Here is a 17,921-nt window from a genome sequence, read left to right on the forward strand (position 1 = left end):
CTAATATTCCCAATTTTTTCTGCTTTCAGCTCTCCTGGCCGGAGTCCTGCAGGCAGGTGAGTGAGTGCGGCAGGGAGCAGAGGGTGAGCATTGTCCTAAGACATTGTGGAGAATGATGCCGCGTCCGATCTGGGAATTTAGTTGTGTTCCTGCGGGGGAGGGAAGCACTTTCTCTGGATTCACTGATGGAGAAGACCTCCTGGATGATCTCCTGGATATCTGGGGAGGGGTACGGGGTGGGGGTGGGGGGGAAGGAGTGGTGCTGCCCCAAAATATTGGCAAACCAGACGCTGGTTGGAGCAAACTTGAACCCCAAATGGGGATATTTTCCACGCTGGGGGCTGATCTCCATGGAGCAACGCCTGGTGTCCCCTTGGCTCTGTGGAGGTGACTCAGGGATTCAGTCCCGGAATTTTTCCCACTGCAGCATCCCAGATCCGTGCCAAGGGATAAGGGTATCCCGAGGGGTTTGGTTCTTCTTGTTAAGGTGGCAGGGTTGCGGTCAGAGATTCGGAGCCAGGTTTTGGGAAGGATCGTGTGTCTTGGTGGATCCAACAAGCAGGAGTGGGACCGAGGATCCTTCCCACTCCTGTGCTGAGGATTCATGACAGCGCCCAGTAACTGCTGCCGGTAGCTGGGCAAACCTGACCCTTCCCTTAGGGAATGGGGAGAAAGGTCCCAGTTTTCTCCTCCCTCTTTCCAGTCCTTGTAGGAACGTTTCCTGTGGGACACAATCCTTAATTACAGGGAAAATTACCCAGATGCTGATTAGCAGGGTAGGTCTGGGGGGGCTACACCTCTCCCTTTGCGGTCAAAAATGAACCCGGTGGTTTGTATCCCAGAACAGATTTTGCTGTTCCCGACTCCAAAACCAGTTTGCAAAGGTTTGGGATGCTAGCCTACCATCCCAAAGATTTGGGATGCTGGAATACCATCACTAAGATTTCGGATGATAGCTTACTATCCCAAAGATTTGGGATGATAGAATACAATCCCAAAGATTTGGGGTACTAGAATATGATCCCAAAGACTTGGGATGCTAGCACACCCAGTTCTCAAAGATTTGGGATGCTAGAATACAATCCCAAAGATTTGGGATGCCAGAATAATTTCCCAAAGATTTGGGATGCTAGAATGTAATCCCAAAGATTTGGGATGCTAGAAAATGGTTGCAAAGATTTGGGATGCTAGCCTACTATCCCAAAGATTTGGGATGCCAGAATAGTCCCAAAGATTTAGGATGCTGGAATATGATCCCAAAGATTTGGGATGCTAAAATACAATCCCAAAAATTTGGGGTGCTAGAATACCATTGCAAAGATTTGGGATGCTAGGGTATAATCCCAAAAGTTTGGGATGCTACAACACCCAGTTCCCAAAGATTTGGGATGCTAGAATACAATCCCAAAGATTTAGGGTGCTAAAAAACCCACCCAAAGATTTGGGATGATGGAATACTCAGTTCCCAAAGATTTGGAATGCTAGAATACGATCCCAAAGATTTGGGATGCTAGAATACGATCCCAAAGATTTGGGATACTAGAATGTAATCCCAAAGATTTGGGATGCTGGAATGTAATCCCAAAGATTTGGGATGCTGGAATATGATCCCAAAGATTTGGGATGCTGGAATACCATCCCAGGGATCTGGGATGCTAGCATCCCATCCCAGATCTTTGGGATGCTTCTCTTCCTCCCGGTTGGACAATAAAGGCACCTCTCTGGGGTGAGAGCACTGTCTCCCTCATTCCCTGCCTTCATCCTGGGGTCTCTGCTCTCTCCAGAAGATGTAGCCCCCACCAGCCTGGATATCCGCCTGGAAGGTGGCCCCAACCGCTGCTCTGGAAGAGTTGAAGTGCTCCACGAGGGCATCTGGGGCACCGTCTGCGATGACCGGTGGGATTTACGGGAGGCCAAGGTGGTGTGCCGGCAGCTGGGCTGCGGGACGGCGCTCTCGGCACCTCGGGAATCCAAATACGGAGAAGGGCAAGGCCAGATCTGGTTGAGCGACCTCAACTGCACGGGGAAGGAGGCGTCCCTCACCGAGTGCGAGGCGAAGGCGTGGGGGGACAACGTCTGCAACCACGTGGAAGATGCCAGTGTGGAGTGCTCAGGTAACTCCCAGGGGTCTTCTCCTGCCAGCCCCATGCAAGCTGGGGTGCAAAAAAACCCATCCTGTTGGGATGTCAGGGGTGCAGGATGACTTTGTTGGCTCCAGCTTCCTCCCCCGCTTGACCTGGAGAAGTTGTATCCCTGAGATGACCCCATGGGTGTGAGCAGATGCAGATTGTCCTCTTGCTTCCCTGTCAGCCCCCATCCTGATCCTATTTTCTCTTTTGGCTTTCCTTCTTCAGCCAGAAGTTAAGAGGAGAGCCTTTGAGCTGCTTCCCTTGGGATGAGCAGAGGTCCTTCTGGTGCATCATGGGACATTCCGCTTCCTCCAGGTGATACTGGCACGGAGACTCATCCCAAACCATCTCCCTTGTTCCTTTTTGACAGGAACAGAAATACCGGAGCCGGGACCGATCCGGCTGGTGGGAGGCCCCAACCGATGTGCTGGAAGGGTTGAGGTGCTTCATGAAGAGCAGTGGGGCAGCGTGTGCCATGACGACTGGGATCTCAATGATGCCCAAGTCGTCTGCAAGCAGCTGGGCTGTGGCGATGCAGTGCTGGCACCCATCGGGGCCAAGTTTGGACGAGGGTTGGACACCATCTGGTTGGATGATGTGAACTGCACGGGGGGGGAAGCTGCTCTCGCTGACTGCCCAGCGAGGCCATGGGGGGAACACAACTGCTACCATGGAGAAGATGCCAGTGCGATTTGTGCAGGTAATCAATCCGTTCTCCAAGCTTTGACCTACCACGCGTTGGGTGTCCTCAACAGTCAATGTGGGCATGACCTTGGGCAGGAACAAGGCCTTCCTACGGAGCACTCTCCTACTAGAGTAGGTGGACTTAATGGTCCTACTGGTGACTTGGGCTCCTTACACCATGGAAGGAGTCTTCAGATTGGGAGGTTCTCCCCTCCTGGTAGCCTGGGCTTCTTACACCATGGAAGGAGTCTTCAGATTGGGAGGTTCTCCCCTTTCCACTAGCTGGGGTGCTCTGTGGTCATTCTTCTTCAGCTCAAGCTTGACCTTTAAGTCTACCGTTGAGCTTCTTGCTGGGACAGTTGTATGTCGTGTGTGTGGAGGAGGGGCTGCTGTGGGTGGAGGAGGGCTGGGATGCTTGGTGGAGAGGAGGAACATCAACGCACGGTCTAAGTGTGCCCTCTCTGGATGCGTCTGCAGACTCGGGCATCACCGTTTCCACCTCGGTCCGTCTGGTGGGTGGACCCCACCGCTGCTCTGGAAGAGTTGAGGTGCTCCACGAGGGCATCTGGGGCACCGTCTGCGATGACCGGTGGGATTTACGGGAGGCCAAGGTGGTGTGCCGGCAGCTGGGCTGCGGGACGGCGCTCTCGGCACCTCGGGAATCCAAATACGGAGAAGGGCAAGGCCAGATCTGGTTGAGCGACCTCAACTGCACAGGAACAGAGGCGTCCCTCACCGAGTGCGAGGCGAAGGCGTGGGGGGACAACATCTGCAACCACGTAGAAGACGCCAGCGTGGAGTGCTCAGGTAACTCCCCCCCCTCCATGCCCCATCCTGCATGTTGGATGGGCAGATCCCACCACACGCATCCCCACTCCTGCCACCATCAGGTCCTGACCCCTGTGCAGCTCCATGAGTGCCTGCTGGTAGGATCGGGGGGGGGATGAAGCTGGTTAACTGATCCCATCGCTGTGGCCAGCCCTTGGCTGGTGACCCAGGGAGGACACATGGATGCAGCTGACCCAGGGGGAACGTTAAATCCTCTCCTACCTGAGGCTGCTCTGCTCCCTTGTCCCACCACTGGGCTTTGGGGTGGTTAGCATCAGCAGACTTCTTGGAGAAGACACAGAGTAGAGCCTGAAGCCATCAAGAAACCCTGGAAGTCTTCCTCCTGCCCTTTCCCCACAGCTGCCTTCCTCTCCACCACAGCCCACCTCCCCCGTGGGCTTGGAGACACGGAGCCTCTGCTGAGCCTACCTGCTTTCCACCAACGGTGGGATGCGTAGGATGCTCCTTTAACCTTTATTTTTCTGGGTGTTGCTGCAGAGGTGGATATTCCCGAGGAAGGACCGGTCCGGCTGGTGGATGGTCCAAATAAATGTGCTGGGAGAGTGGAGGTGCTCCACGAGAACCGGTGGGGCAGCGTGTGTGATGACCACTGGGACATGAAGGATGCCAAGGTGGTGTGCAAGCAGGTGGGCTGCGGGTCACCGCTGTCAGCTTTGGGAGGCGCTCGCTATGGGCGAGGCTCAGACATCATCTGGCTGGACGACGTGGAGTGCGACGGGACGGAGAAGAGCATCTCCGACTGCCCGGCCAGGCCGTGGGGCGAACACAACTGCTATCATGGGGAAGATGCTGACGTCATTTGTGCAGGTGACTACCTGAAGTGACATGGGGACCACAAACACTTCCAACAGGTTGGGTGGCAGGAGAAGGAAGAGGAATCGTGGGAAGACTCCGCCCCAGCTCAGGATGATGCAGGGGGATGGATCCAGCAGGGAGCCACAAGGGATGTAGAGCATCTGGTCAGGATGGAAGTGGTGGGACCAGCCGGTGGGAGAGAAGCAGTGGTCGAGCAGAGGGAAACACGCTGGTGGCAGCCTGACTGTGGGGTGGATCCTGCTGGGGAGATGCTGGCAAGGGGATTTCAGCTCCCAAAGGGCAGAAAGAGGGCAGGTGGGGCAGTCTTTGGGTCAGGGGGTGATGATGAGCATCTCTGGGGGCAAGAAGCCTCTGTGATGGTGCATCATCAATACTCAGTAAACCTCTGAAGCTCTTGGGAGCCCTTCTTCACAGGGAGCGTGACTTCCCATGCCCTGTTTCTTGGGAGAGAAGCTCGGCCAGACCTTTCATGGGGGAAGCGGGGAATCCCTGGGTGTCTGGCTGGTGCCACCATGGAGGAGCAGGGCTGTAGGGGCTTGGATTTCCCCTGGGCGCTACACAGGGGGTCACTGTCAGGACCACATGCTGCAGACCCTTGGATCAAGCACCTCGTTGTGCATCAGGGGCAGGGGCAGCGGTTGATGCAGTCCTGTCCTGGCTCCCTCAGGACCCTGCCTGAAGCTCAGGTGTTGGGTTCCTGACAGCCTCAAATCTCTGGGTATAACCCGACTTGTGGACCTTCTTCAGAAGCAGAGTCCTTGTCACTTCTAGCAGGTAGTTTTGGTGTCAGAAAATTCGCGGGAGCAGGATTTTCCCATTACCTTGCTCCCTTTCTCCACAGCCAGCAAGAACCTGGAGGAGCCAGAAGCACCATGAGTGCCACCAGCCCACGCTCACCTTGCAGCAGGGAGATGGGCCAGCAGGATTTGGCAGAGGTGGCAACGGGCAGGGATGGAACCATCAATGCGCCGTACCAGGAGCCGGGATTTGGAAAACCATTCTCTCTCATCCTTTGATCTCGGCTGTAACTGCCCTGATGGGAAACCCAACCCAACACATTATTCCCAAGCAAATGTCACAAAATACCAATAAAATTCCCTTAAAACTGAACATCTGGCTGTCTCAGAGATTGCTCGTGGACCTCCGCTCCCTGGTGGCGAGCTGTTGATCCACCAGGATGAATATTTATGCGATGGATGAATGCGATGGGTATTTATCCCAACGGTGTCCCACCTCAGGTGTCCCACCTCAGGTGTCCCACATTTACCTCCACAACCGTGGAGAGCCTTGGGGTGTGGACATCACATCACACAAGCTTCTCTCAGAAGGTTTCTCCATCCCTCCTTAGCGGGGGGACGATGACCTGCCCCCCAAAGGGGACAAATCCACCCTTTTCCCTCTTCCCTTTGCCCACAGACCAAAGCTGGTGCTTTACAGGTGGAGAACTTTCCCTTTTGGTGATGTCCCATGAAGACTTGGCCTCCAACTCATTTTTTTTTTATGTGGTGGTTTCCTCGTTCCAAAAAGCATTGTGCTTCATGCCTGCTGGCACAAATGCTTCAAGCCCAGCAAACCAGAGCAAAATTCTTCACATGTCTCCATGTTCGGTGGCCAGCTCAAGGCATCCCCAATTCCTCGGGATCTGTTGGGATCCCCACCACCACCCCAGGCCACCCCGTTCCACAAGCAGGTCTAAAGCAGCTCGTATCATCATGGTTTTGGGAGGTTCCCCCAGTTCAGGGTGGCTCTGGGGACGCAGAAAGGAGGTGAAGCTGGAGGTGACCTGAGTACAACGCAGAGCATCGCGCGGACTCGCAGGAATGGGATGTTCAGCTGCGTGTCTACTTTGATTTAATTTTATTTTTTTTTTCAGGGTGGGACACAGTCCAGCCACCTACTTTTACCTCCAGGTCTTCTACACCTGTCCTTGCATGAGTACTTTGGAACGAAGGCAAACATCAAGCAGCTACCAGGGTGGTTAAACAATGCGTGTTTTACAACCCGATCGATAACAGCCATTCCTTTTCCCAGTAACGATTCTGCTTTTAGATTAACTGTAAATTATTGGCCAACCCTACTGGTTTCTTGGGGTCCACTTCCCACAGCTCTCTGAAGTTTTTTGAGGGCTCTTTACGCTTTTTCCTAGTCACCGTAGTGTATTTGACCATCAATAGCATAAATCCCCAGCCCCAACTGTTTTTATTTTCTTTTGCTCTCACTGTACCACGTTGCAAAAGTTAATGGGTAACCCTTGGAAGATCAAAGAGTTGGTTTTATGGTCAGGATTGCGGCGGCTGAGCAGGTCTAAAGGTGACAGCAGCCAGCTGAGTGTTGCCAACAGGTGTAAGCACCTGCAGGCAGATTTCTTCTGTGTTGCTGGGACTCCAGGGTGGTGAAAACCAGGTTGGTGTTTCTCTTTTTTTGAAGAAATGTTTTATTTGGCTGCTCCTCCAGGGAAGAGCTCCAGATGTTTTCTTAGCCCTCTGGTTCCTGCAGGCATTGCGTTGGGTTGGGTTGCGTTGGGTTGGGTTGGGTTGCAGACATTTTCGGCGTTATCCTGAAAGATCTGTGAATTAATCCTGGTGAAGCTCTGCTTTGGGTGGATGTTTTCATGGTGAACTGCTGCTTGGGTGAGAGAAAAACCCCAAACGTACCTTAATACCCACCCGTCCTGATGCCGTGCTTACTGTTGGGTTTGGCTTTGTGGTTGCGTAGGGTTGGATTTCATGGAGAGCAATCCATGTTCGGACAGTGGGATGTGGGATGGGGACAGACCCTTTGGGAAGTCCCAGATGAGCACTGATACCGTGCAATGGCACAGATCCCTTACTCCACGTCTCCTTTCTGTGGTTTTTTTTTTTGTTTGTTTGTTTGTTGGGTATTTTTGTTGGGTTTTTTTTCCTGTGGGGTAATGCATTAGTTTCATTTTTGTTGTTCACCCTTCTCTTTGCCCTTGCTTGGACCTTCTGCACTTGGTGTGCAGTGGTTTTCTCCCTGTTTGAGGTGTTTGTTGCAGGCTTTATATTTGCTGTGATCTTGGCTTTGCAGTCTCAACAGAGCAGTTGCCAGGCACTTGCTGTTAATTTTCACGGCACTTTTTTTTTTTTAATGTGTTTTGCAATATGTTGTGCTTTTTCTTTCCTCTCCCCTTTCCTCTCCCCTTTCCTCTCCCCTTTCCTCTCCCCTTTCCTCTCCCCTTTCCTCTCCCCTTTCCTCTCCCCTTTCCTCTCCCCTTTCCTCTCCCCTTTCCTCTCCCCTTTCCTCTCCCCTTTCCTCTCCCCTTTCCTCTCCCCTTTCCTCTCCCCTTTCCTCTCCCCTTTCCTCTCCCCTTTCCTCTCCCCTTTCCTCTCCCCTTCCCTTCCCTTCCCTTCCCTTCCCTTCCCTTCCCTTCCCTTCCCTTCCCTTCCCTTCCCTTCCCTTCCCTTCCCTTCCCTTCCCTTCCCTTCCCTTCCCTTCCCTTCCCTTCCCTTCCCTTCCCTTCCCTTCCCTTCCCTTCCCTTCCCTTCCCTTCCCTCTTCTCTCTTCTCTTCTCTTCTCTTCTCTTCTCTTCTCTTCTCTTCTCTTCTCTTCTCTTCTCTTCTCTTCTCTTCTCTTCTCTTCTCTTCTCTTCTCTTCTCTTCTCTCTCTCTTTCTTTTTTCTATTTTTCCTTTCCATTTTCCTTTCCTTTCCATTTTCCTTGCCTTGCCTTACCTTTCCACCCCACCCCACCCCACCCCACCCCACCCCACCCCACCCCACCCCACCCTTTTCCTCTCCATTCCTTTTCTATTTTTGACCACCCATTCCCTGGAATCCCGAGCATCTCAGCTCTGGTAGCTGGTACTACTGGTGCGACCCGTGCCCGGCCAGCTCGGGAATCGCTCACTTCTTAATAGCCGAGGGCTGTTGGTGGTGTTCGAGGGTCTCCATGACCACGAGAACCATCACAAGACTTCGCTAGCTGCTGAGTTGCTCCCTGGGCTTACCAGGGGTGCAGTAGGCATGGGGGTGATGCATACAAGAAGGCACCAAGACCTCAAAGTCAATGGGGGTTTGACGGAACTCAACCGCGCAAGACCCCACGTCATTTCTCTTGAAGTCAAATGTTGGCATTTGTCTTCCCCATAGGTATGGGGCTCTCAGGCCAGGTGACGGCAGTCATCTTCACCTTCGTGTTGGTTTCTCCACATCACCCCACCGCAGGTAGTTTTGCTCGGCCGTGGTTTTGTTTCCCTTTGTACTAAATCCTTTCCTGAGACAACGAACAGGTTTGAAGCGTCGGTCCCCCGCGACTTCCTTCTCAACTGAAAGAGGTCCAGATTTAGGTGATTCCTTTGGATATCGTGGTGCTGAGATATGCAGTGTGCTCAACTGCAAATGTTCGCATTGACTACAGGGGAGCTGTACAGTCAACAGGAGAAGACAGGCTCTCCCGGAGCGTAATATGTCTGATTTATCTCCAATTCCCATCTTCCCAGGGAATTAACTCTTCTGTAGGGAACGTGGTTTCTCCATGTTTTCTCTACAAGGTGACTGTGGAGATACTTATCTTTTAGAGGGCTAAAGCACGCTGAGATGGGCGTACCTAGATAATACCGCCATCAACACTACAAAGGGAGGCAGTAATTTTGACTCTGATGGGTTGGATGACAGTCATTTGAAACGAGGATGGCTTTTAACAACTGCAAACGCCCCTTTGCTTCTCTTTATTTGTTTTGTTTCTATATTTCTGTAAATATTTCTGTATTTATGAGAGAGCTGCCACCGCCGATAGGAGCTGTGGGAGGGCATTGCTGAGCTCGTAGGCGATGGGCTGCAACTTTGGCAGGGAAAGCGGTTGTAGGGCATCCTAAATCCACAATTTCTCGTGGATTTCTTCCCCTTTAGCCTCTAAACCCACTGTGGCCGCTAAGCACAGCTCCCCCGTTTGTCTCTCTCCTCCGTAGGTGTTGGCCATGACCCGTTGCTTGTCTTGGATGGTTACGAGGACAGCGGTATCCGAATGAAATGTTTCTCCGAGAGGTTGTTTGCCCAAGTCCAGCTGTTGTGGACAGATGGTAGAGGAGACAACATTACCGGAACTCCTCTCACCAGTGGTACCACCACTGGTAACGCCGGCAGCTCCATCATTCTAAAACCAGGATCTGGAAACTCTATGTCCTGCAAAATAATTGATAAACTGTTGAAAACATCCACAGAGTCTTCTGTCGTTATTGCGGGTACGAGCGAAGAGCTATGAGTCCTTGAGACCTGTGAGGAAAAATAATGAGCATGCCGGGCAGGTTCCTCCAGGAACCCAAATTTCTGGTGGAACAGAGTCATCCATTTTCATAATTTTTCTTCTGTGATGCTTCTTGGCCTTTGCACCGTGAGTTTCCACGGGTGACTCCTAAACGCTGCCGAAATATTAATAACAAAAGCAGCCTTCCAGGGGTGTGAAGCCATCGGGGTGGAAGGAAACCTCGTTCTTGGGTAGTGTAAGGATGGAGGATGCTGGTCCCTCTTCCTTCTTCTCTTCTCTTCCCATTGCTCTAATGCCCAATGCCAGCAGTTCATGAAAATAACTGATGGTGCTTCATAAAACACCCAGTAATGGTCCCAGTGAACTGCTCCTACAGGTGCCTACAAATGAAATTTAGACCCAAATTTCCAAATTCGTGGAAATTAGAGTGGGCTTATTAGACCCAAATTTCCTTCGTGGAAATTATGTGGGCTTAATTGGGGAATTTTTTAACTAATGAATGGGAAATTACGCTTTAGTGGGTGCGTCATCAAAGTGTAGAGGATACACTTTGTGTAGGCGATGGGCTAGTCCAAGGAAAACCATTGACCCTCTGAAATAATTTGCAGATGTCTTCTTCCCTGCCACCTCCCCTTGGCTGACGGCGTTTGTCATGCTCCTGCTCTTGAGCATATTCCTGGTGATCGCCGCGATTTATAAGCTCAGAAGTAAGTCCCGCTCCTGACACTCAAGCGAGGGATGCTTCATCCGATCCCGTTGAAAGACGATGTCACCGTGTCATTACAATGCTGGTTCCGGAATTATACAGGGAGGGGGGGAGTGGATTACGAGCATCACCCCCTTGATGCTTCAGCCGCAGCTTTTTGCTGTATTTTTCCTTTCCTCGCATATTCCTTTTCCCGCATCCCTCACCTACCCCAACGCCTCGGCGTATCAACCTGTGCAATCACATTTATCGCTGCAAATTAACTTACTACCCTAGTAATTAAAGGAAGTGCAAGTTAAATTATGGCTATTGAAACAAAGCGATTCTTGTGGGTGACTGAAATATTGGTGAACCCAGCGGTACCCGCGGGCTTGATTTATTTGCAAGCCATTTAATTGCTTTATAAGCTGTTTCCTGACACCGATGTGTTGCTGTGACAGCATGCCATGTCTGAGTTATTTCTGCTTTCAGCATCGCTGATTTTTATTCCTTAAATTGCGTAGGATTTATAATTTTCATGGAGGATGTAGAGGCAAACCAAGACTTTTGACATTGTCTCCCTCACCGAACATGAAATTTACAAAAGTTTATTTTGAAAACCTATAGGCAAGGTGATAGTAACGTAATGTTTTCCTTCTCTATCCCTCTCCCTCCTCTCACTCAGAGAACGAGAAGACGATCACCCGCGAAAGTAAGTCTGATACCGTACATACAAGGTGCGTTAATGCTATAGGTCATCGTGAGCGTCATGAGAAATAGGCGCAACGCTAGAAATGGTGGCCAGTGGTATAAACCGTGGGGCTAATTAGCTGTATTACTAAGACTTAGCGGTATAAACTGTGGCATAATCAGTTATATGCCTAAGACTTAGCAGTATAAACCATGGGGCAATTAGTTGTATTCCCAAGACTTAGTAGTATAAACCATGGGGTAATTAGTTATATTCCTAACACATAGCAGTATAACCCATGGAGTAATTAGCTGTATTCGGAAGACTTAGTGGTATAAACCATGGGGTAATTAGTTATATTCCTAAGACTTAGTGGTACAAACTGTGGGGTAATTAGCTGTATTCCTAAGACTCCAAGAGGTTGGGATTTTGGTGGACCTTACCTCCTGTAGGCTCCGGCTTGGGTGCCTTTGGGCAGTAAGTTGCCTTACGTGCAGCTGGTGCAGAAAAACCGTCCCACGACTGATTCCTGATGAGAAATGAGGAGGAAACAAGATGTCACAGTGTGTTTTATGCTTGATCCATACATGCGTATGTATATAATATAGATTATATTATATACATAATTTCTTTTAATATACATTTTTATTTCACGTATATATATAATATATGTATGTATATAATATGATGACAATTTGTCAGGGCTTAATCACTTCTGTAGAGTCTTTAAAACTGAAGTTTTGAAGAATTGCTTTCAGGGTGTAAAAATATTTCTTTCTCCACAGAAAATGCGCAAATGGAAATCAAAAAAGGTAAGCAAGAGGGTTTTATTTTTTTCCCCAGTGACTTCTCTCAAGAAATCTCTCCGATTCTTTAGAACCAGATAAAAACTGAGCTGAGGAAATACCAGTAACTGGTTTGCTTTTACAAAATTAAATTTCAAAAATACCATCGCGATATTTCCATGGGTTGATAGACATTTTATATATATAAATAGATATAAAGTGTGTTTCTATATATAAATAGATAGACAAAATTTATATATTTATCTATTTGAATATATTCAAATTATTTGAATATACCCAAATTATTTAAATATATTTAAACATACCAAATTTTAAAAAATAGTTTTTAACATACCCGAATTATTTAGATCTATTTAAGTAATAGAATATATTGAAGTATATAAATATATATACAGATAGTATATGTGTTGTATATGTAAATATATATTTTAAAATTTATTTATATATACAACACTTCTATATTGACCACTTAAAGATAATTGATGCCTACCACAAAGATGACTAATTCTGTGGCGGTTCGATCGCTGGCTGGAATTTGAGGTTGCCAATCATTTTGATTTTTTTTTTCAATTTACATTTATTTCTACAATTTTATGCATCAAATTGTGTATAAAATATTCTTATAAAGGCTGGTTAGGACAGTAGAAAAGTAGAGAGATTTTTTCTAATTTTTTGAGATTTATATTAATTTTATTTATATGATTTTATTTATAAATTTTCGTATGAAATCTGGCTGCCTTATAGCAGGGGGAAATTCGGTCATTTTTGTGGCGCTCAGACAATTTCACTTGATCTCAGCTCTCGCTATACAGGACAGAGGGGAACAGATTGAAAACCTAATGCGTTTGCATTGAAAAAAAAACAAGTGGAAATAGTGTTTTAATATTTAAATTAAATAAATAAATTCTCTTTTTCAGAGATTGAGGAACTCAAGGAAAAACTGGGTAAGAGCATCTTTTTGTTTCCTTGTCATGTTGGGTTTGAGCATCCCTTGGGTGGAAGAATCCTCTATATTTCCAAAAATTACATTATCGTGAGGGCCCATAATTAAAAATGTCCGCCTGGTCTGGAGTTTTTGATTAAATTAATGATCCCTGGTGTCATTATCTTCAACATCACCTGGTTTTGGCTGGTGGATGTGACATCTGTGGTCTAAGCTAATCATCTAGACACCTTCTACAGGGTGGGGACCTTCAGAGGACAATTTATCTCCCCCCTCCCCCCCAGTCTGGAATTTTTTAATATTCCAAATATATTTTTTTATATTCTGAATTTTATGCGGTTTTGAATTTATTGCTATTATTAATGCCCAGCCTCATTATTGTGTATGTATTGTGTATGTATTGTGTATGTGTTGTGTATTTATTATGTACAAATTATGTATGTATTATATATGTATTAATATGTTCTTTACCACTGAAATTCTCCATCACGTTCTGTGAGTTTTTGCCTTGGAAAATGTCGCATCCTCTGCTATTTCTTCCTCTGTTTTTCAGCTGAGGAGCAACAGAGGTGCCAGAAGGGTAAATAATTTTTTTTTTTCCTACTCTGCACTAGTACTATACGTTATTTCTTTAATCATACCCTGAAAGATGCTTGGCAGGTGGCTGCTCCAATAAATAGCAGTGTTTTACGGGATTTGGGATATTAGAGTTAGAAAAATCTCGCGGAGCTTGACATTTGCAAAGGTGAGCTCCCCTTTTCCAATTAAAAAAAAATAATTGAAAATTTGTGTTATGTGTATGTGTACAGTCCCTCTCCTTTTAACTATATATCTATGGAGAGATATATAGATATATTTATCTATATATCTATATATATACATTTATATCTCTCTCTATATATAAATATGTAGATAATTTATCTACATATCTCTATATAGACATTTATATCTCTCTATATATAAATATATAGATCTGTTTACCTATATATCTACATAGACATGTATATATCTCTCTAAATATATATATATTTATATATGTATTTACATATATAGACATTTCTATATAGATATATTTTTAATATATATACACATTCATATATCTCTATAAATATATAGCTATATTTATATATATATCTATACATAGGCATTTATATCTGTCTCTCTATATAAAGTTTTTTTTCCCATGGCTAGCAAATATTTAAGTGGAACATTTTATTTTTTGCATCTCAGAATGAAGTGATGATAGGAGGATTTGATTGCAGCATTAAAAAGATTATAACAGGGGAAACCCCCCGCACAAATCCTGTGTATATCTGAAGCTATAGGGTTGGAATCGCCCCCTTCTTGTGTCGGGTGTTTTCCTTTATTTATTTTGTCATGGTTTATGTTCAGGAATGTTTGTGCAAGATGTTATTTAATACCAGAGAAAACATATGTAATGCGGGTGTGGTTTTCTATGCAGATAAACAGGTTTAGCCTATAGATATATTAACATATATATAAAACCAGCCATGCAGATTAATCCTGTATGTATTCATATATATAAAACCAGAGGTGTGATCAGATTCATCCCATATGTATTAATAGGTATGAAACCAGACATATAAATAGATTAATCCTATACATATTCATATATAAAACCAGACATGTAAACAGATTAATCCTATATGTGTTAATATATATAAAACCAGACATGTAAACAGATTAATCCTATATGTATTAATATATATAAAACCGGATATGTAAGCAGATTCACCCTATACTTATTAATATACATGAAACCAGCTATATAAGCAGATTAATCCTATATGTATTCATATATAACGCCAGGTGTATAAACAGAATAATCCTATATGTATTTATATAGATAATCCCATATATAAAACCAGATTAATCCTACATACATATATATTATATATATATACATTTTATATATATATATTAGTGTTCCACAATGCATAGTGCACTCGCTATGTATATATATACACAGAGATATATGTGTGTGTGTGTTTATATATGTATGTGTGTATATATATATATGTGTGTATATAATATAATAATTATAATTATAATTATAACCCACCTGCTTGAGTTGTCCTAACTTTTAGTTTTCTTTCCTCGCAGAAAGTCAAGACATGTCTGCCACAATCGGTAAGGATATCACCCTCAGTCCTTAAAGATCATTTACATTGTGATTAGAAACATCACCCACAGCTGGCCCCGCTCCCACCGAGGGCTGCGCAGCACTGCGTCCCTCGGCATGCCGACACTTTGTTGTCCTTAAAATATTTTTTTTTCTGGGCACAGCCTTGGAATGCAGAACATCTGAACAAGGGAACATCATGTCAGCCCTTTGAGGTTTTATTTTTTGCTGTAGTTGAATCGAAAACAGATTTCCCTTCCTACTAAAAAACTGATATCTTTGAAAGCCAGGAGTAAAACTCCATGTTTTTAGAGTTGTTTCACCTCCTGGCCATGTGAAGCCTGGGGTTGTCACTTGACGGGGTCACAAAGCACGGCCACAGTTCCTGGGGGGCCAAATTCAGCCCACCTGGCTCCTAAGTTCAGGGCACCAAGGCGCTGCTCCTGGCTCCCTCGTCAGGAGGTGAAGGCACCCAAGAGTAGGCCTCTACCAACTGCGTAGGTGGCTGCAAGGGCGGGGAAGAACCATTGTTCCAATGGGTTGTCCTTCTCCCCCTGGCCCCACGGGGAGCCCCGATGACCACCGTGAGTTGAGAGAACCTCCACCCGCCCGAGCTCAGCTAGCAGCCTTCCCTGAGCCCTAGGCCAGCTGATAATTAATGTACTCTTAGGAGTGCTCTCATTAGCGCCGATACCCCACGGGAGCGCCTCGCCGTGCAGGAGGATGATACCGATTTCTGTCTTTTTCAGAAAAACTCCAGAATGAAATGGGTGAGTTGGAGACTGAAAAGCCACTTGGTCATGTCTGTGCCCCTCCAGCCCCCTGCGCGACCCAGATTAGTTACTGCCGCGTTCTGCCCTAATTGTAATTAACTGTTTCTCTCCTGGCAGAGTTCAGGAGGGCCCAAAGCAAGGCAGGTAAGCCCAGCCTCGCCCGCCACTCACCTCACGGCTCATGTACCTACCAGGGCACATCCCCTGTAGCACGAGAAAGCCACAGGCTGCCAGAATTTGCTTTTTTAATTTTCCTTTTCTCTTTTTGTTCCTTTTTTAATTTTCATTTTTCTTTTTGCTTTTTATTTCTTTTTTCTTTTTTTTGATTTTCCTTTTTTCTTTTTGTTCTTTTTTCATTTTCATTTTTGTTTGTTTTTTCTTTTTTCTATTTTCCTTTTGTTTCTTTTTTCTTTTTTTCTTTTTCTTTTCTTCAATTTTCTATTTTCTTTTTGTTTCTTTTTTCTATTTTTATATTTTCTTTTTATTTCTTTTTATTTTTTCCTATTTTTATATTTTCTTTGTGTTTATTTTTTATTTTTTATTTTTGTTCCTTTTTTCATATTAACTTTTCTTTTTTTGGTTTTTTCTTTTATCTTTTTTCTATTTTCTTTTTGTTTCTTTTTCATTTTTATATTTTCTTTTTGCTTCTTTTTTCTATTTTTCTATTTTCTTTTTATTTCTTTTTATTTTTCTATTTTTATATTTTCTTTGTGTTTCTTTTTTAATTTTTCTTTTTGTTCCTTTTTTCATTTTTATTTTTTTGGTTTTTATTTTCTATTCTTTCTATTTTCTTTTTTTCATTTTTTCTTTTTGTTTCCTTTTTCTTTTTTCCTCCTCCACCACCCCCTCTTTTCTTCCCTTTTAACCCCTTTCCCTTTCTTCCTTTCCCCCTTTCCCAAGTCACCATCACCCTGGATGAGACCTGCCTCCATCCCAACACCACCAGTAAGATGTACCACCAACCCACACTCTCCAGCCACCACGAGATCCCACCCGACACGGTGGTGGTGGCCACCGAAGGCTTTTCCGAGAAGAAACATTACTGGGAAGTGGAGGTGGGGGACAAACCGGAGTGGGAGCTGGGGGTGGTGCGTGAGGATGTCCGGTGGAAACTGCGGAACAAAGCCAAGAGTACTTTCCTGGAGGGGAGCTTATTCAGTCTCCAGTTTTCCCAGGGAGAGTACAGCTTGACCGGTGGGAAGGTGGTAGGAAGTCGCATCCCCTGCAGGGTGGTCGGCGTTCTCCTGGATCAGCAATCAGATATCCTCTACTTCTTTCACGTTGAAGAAAAGTGCCACCTTGCGTTTGTCCCTCTTAATTCTTCCGGGAAATTCTACCCGTTCTTCAGCTCAGGCTCCAATGGCAAATAACCAGGAGCATGCTCTCTATAAATCAAAAAACATTAATTACCCTCTCTATGACACCCTTCCACAGGACCAGGAGGAGATTAATAAATTAACCAAATAGAAAATCGCGGAGGATGTGAAAGCAGACAGAAAGGGGGAAAAAATAATAATTATATCAGCTTTTAAAACCATGGTCAAGACAAAAATCCCTGGAGTATTCCTTAGGGACCCATCTTGTACAAAGAATTAATGTTGTAAAAACCCAGACCTGTGAAATATTACAGTTTTATTCCGTTTTACCTGAAATAAAGAATCATTTATGTATTTCAGTGTTTGTGGCACTTCTTATATATTCTTTTCTGACCAATAAACCCATTGGAACAGTATCCCAGTGTCCTGGTTTTGGCGGAGATAGGGTTAATTTTCTTCCTAGGATGTGGGTTGAGAAAACACTGTTAATTACACGATGTTTTTAATTGGTGCTAAGTCGTTTTTAATTGGTGCTAAATCGTTTTTACACTGAGCCCAGGACACATCTGCTTCTCCACCGCAGCAATGCAGAGATGCCAGGTAGGCTCAGCATCCTGCCAAACGTTAGTGCACACCTGGAACATGTGCCCCCTCCTTTAACTCTTCCTGCCCTAAACGTCCCAATGAGCTGCAGGGTCACGATGATAAAAGACGCCGCTCTTTTCCTTCCAAAAGACGTTTTATTCCACTGCTGGATATGGCAGCGGCAGGACGGGTCTTGCCCAGCACTGGCGGTGGCGCTCAGCCCGAAGTCGGTGGAGCGCTGGGTACCACGTGCGTTGCCGGCAGAGGGAAAGGCACGAC

General features: G+C 45.9%; 2 protein-coding genes across 2 annotated transcripts in view; both read left to right on the forward strand.

Annotated features, from left to right (window-relative positions):
• The window catches only part of LOC101918677 (deleted in malignant brain tumors 1 protein-like), a 48,662-nt gene extending 43,074 nt beyond the window's left edge, over positions 1-5,588 (forward strand). Inside the window, exons 29-34 of the mRNA XM_055807639.1 lie at positions 30-56; positions 1,785-2,114; positions 2,500-2,829; positions 3,291-3,620; positions 4,140-4,469; positions 5,320-5,588. Coding sequence (XP_055663614.1) covers positions 30-56; positions 1,785-2,114; positions 2,500-2,829; positions 3,291-3,620; positions 4,140-4,469; positions 5,320-5,354 — 1,382 coding nt within the window. The 3' untranslated portion in view covers positions 5,355-5,588. The remainder of the gene's footprint in view (positions 1-29; positions 57-1,784; positions 2,115-2,499; positions 2,830-3,290; positions 3,621-4,139; positions 4,470-5,319) is intronic.
• Positions 5,589-7,000: 1,412 nt separating this feature from the next.
• LOC101918853 (butyrophilin subfamily 2 member A1-like) lies at positions 7,001-17,411 on the forward strand. The gene is made up of 12 exons (XM_055807640.1): positions 7,001-7,108; positions 8,587-8,661; positions 9,405-9,677; positions 10,309-10,407; positions 11,071-11,164; positions 11,815-11,888; positions 12,800-12,826; positions 13,379-13,405; positions 14,950-14,976; positions 15,718-15,738; positions 15,859-15,885; positions 16,642-17,411. Exons 1-12 carry the CDS (start codon positions 7,090-7,092, stop codon positions 17,109-17,111), a joined length of 1,233 nt encoding a protein of 410 aa, XP_055663615.1. The 5' UTR covers positions 7,001-7,089; the 3' UTR covers positions 17,112-17,411.
• Positions 17,412-17,921: the final 510 nt, after the last annotated feature.

Source organism: Falco peregrinus, chromosome 6 (assembly GCF_023634155.1).
Source record: "Falco peregrinus isolate bFalPer1 chromosome 6, bFalPer1.pri, whole genome shotgun sequence".
In the NCBI taxonomy this organism is placed as follows: Eukaryota; Metazoa; Chordata; class Aves; order Falconiformes; family Falconidae; genus Falco; species Falco peregrinus.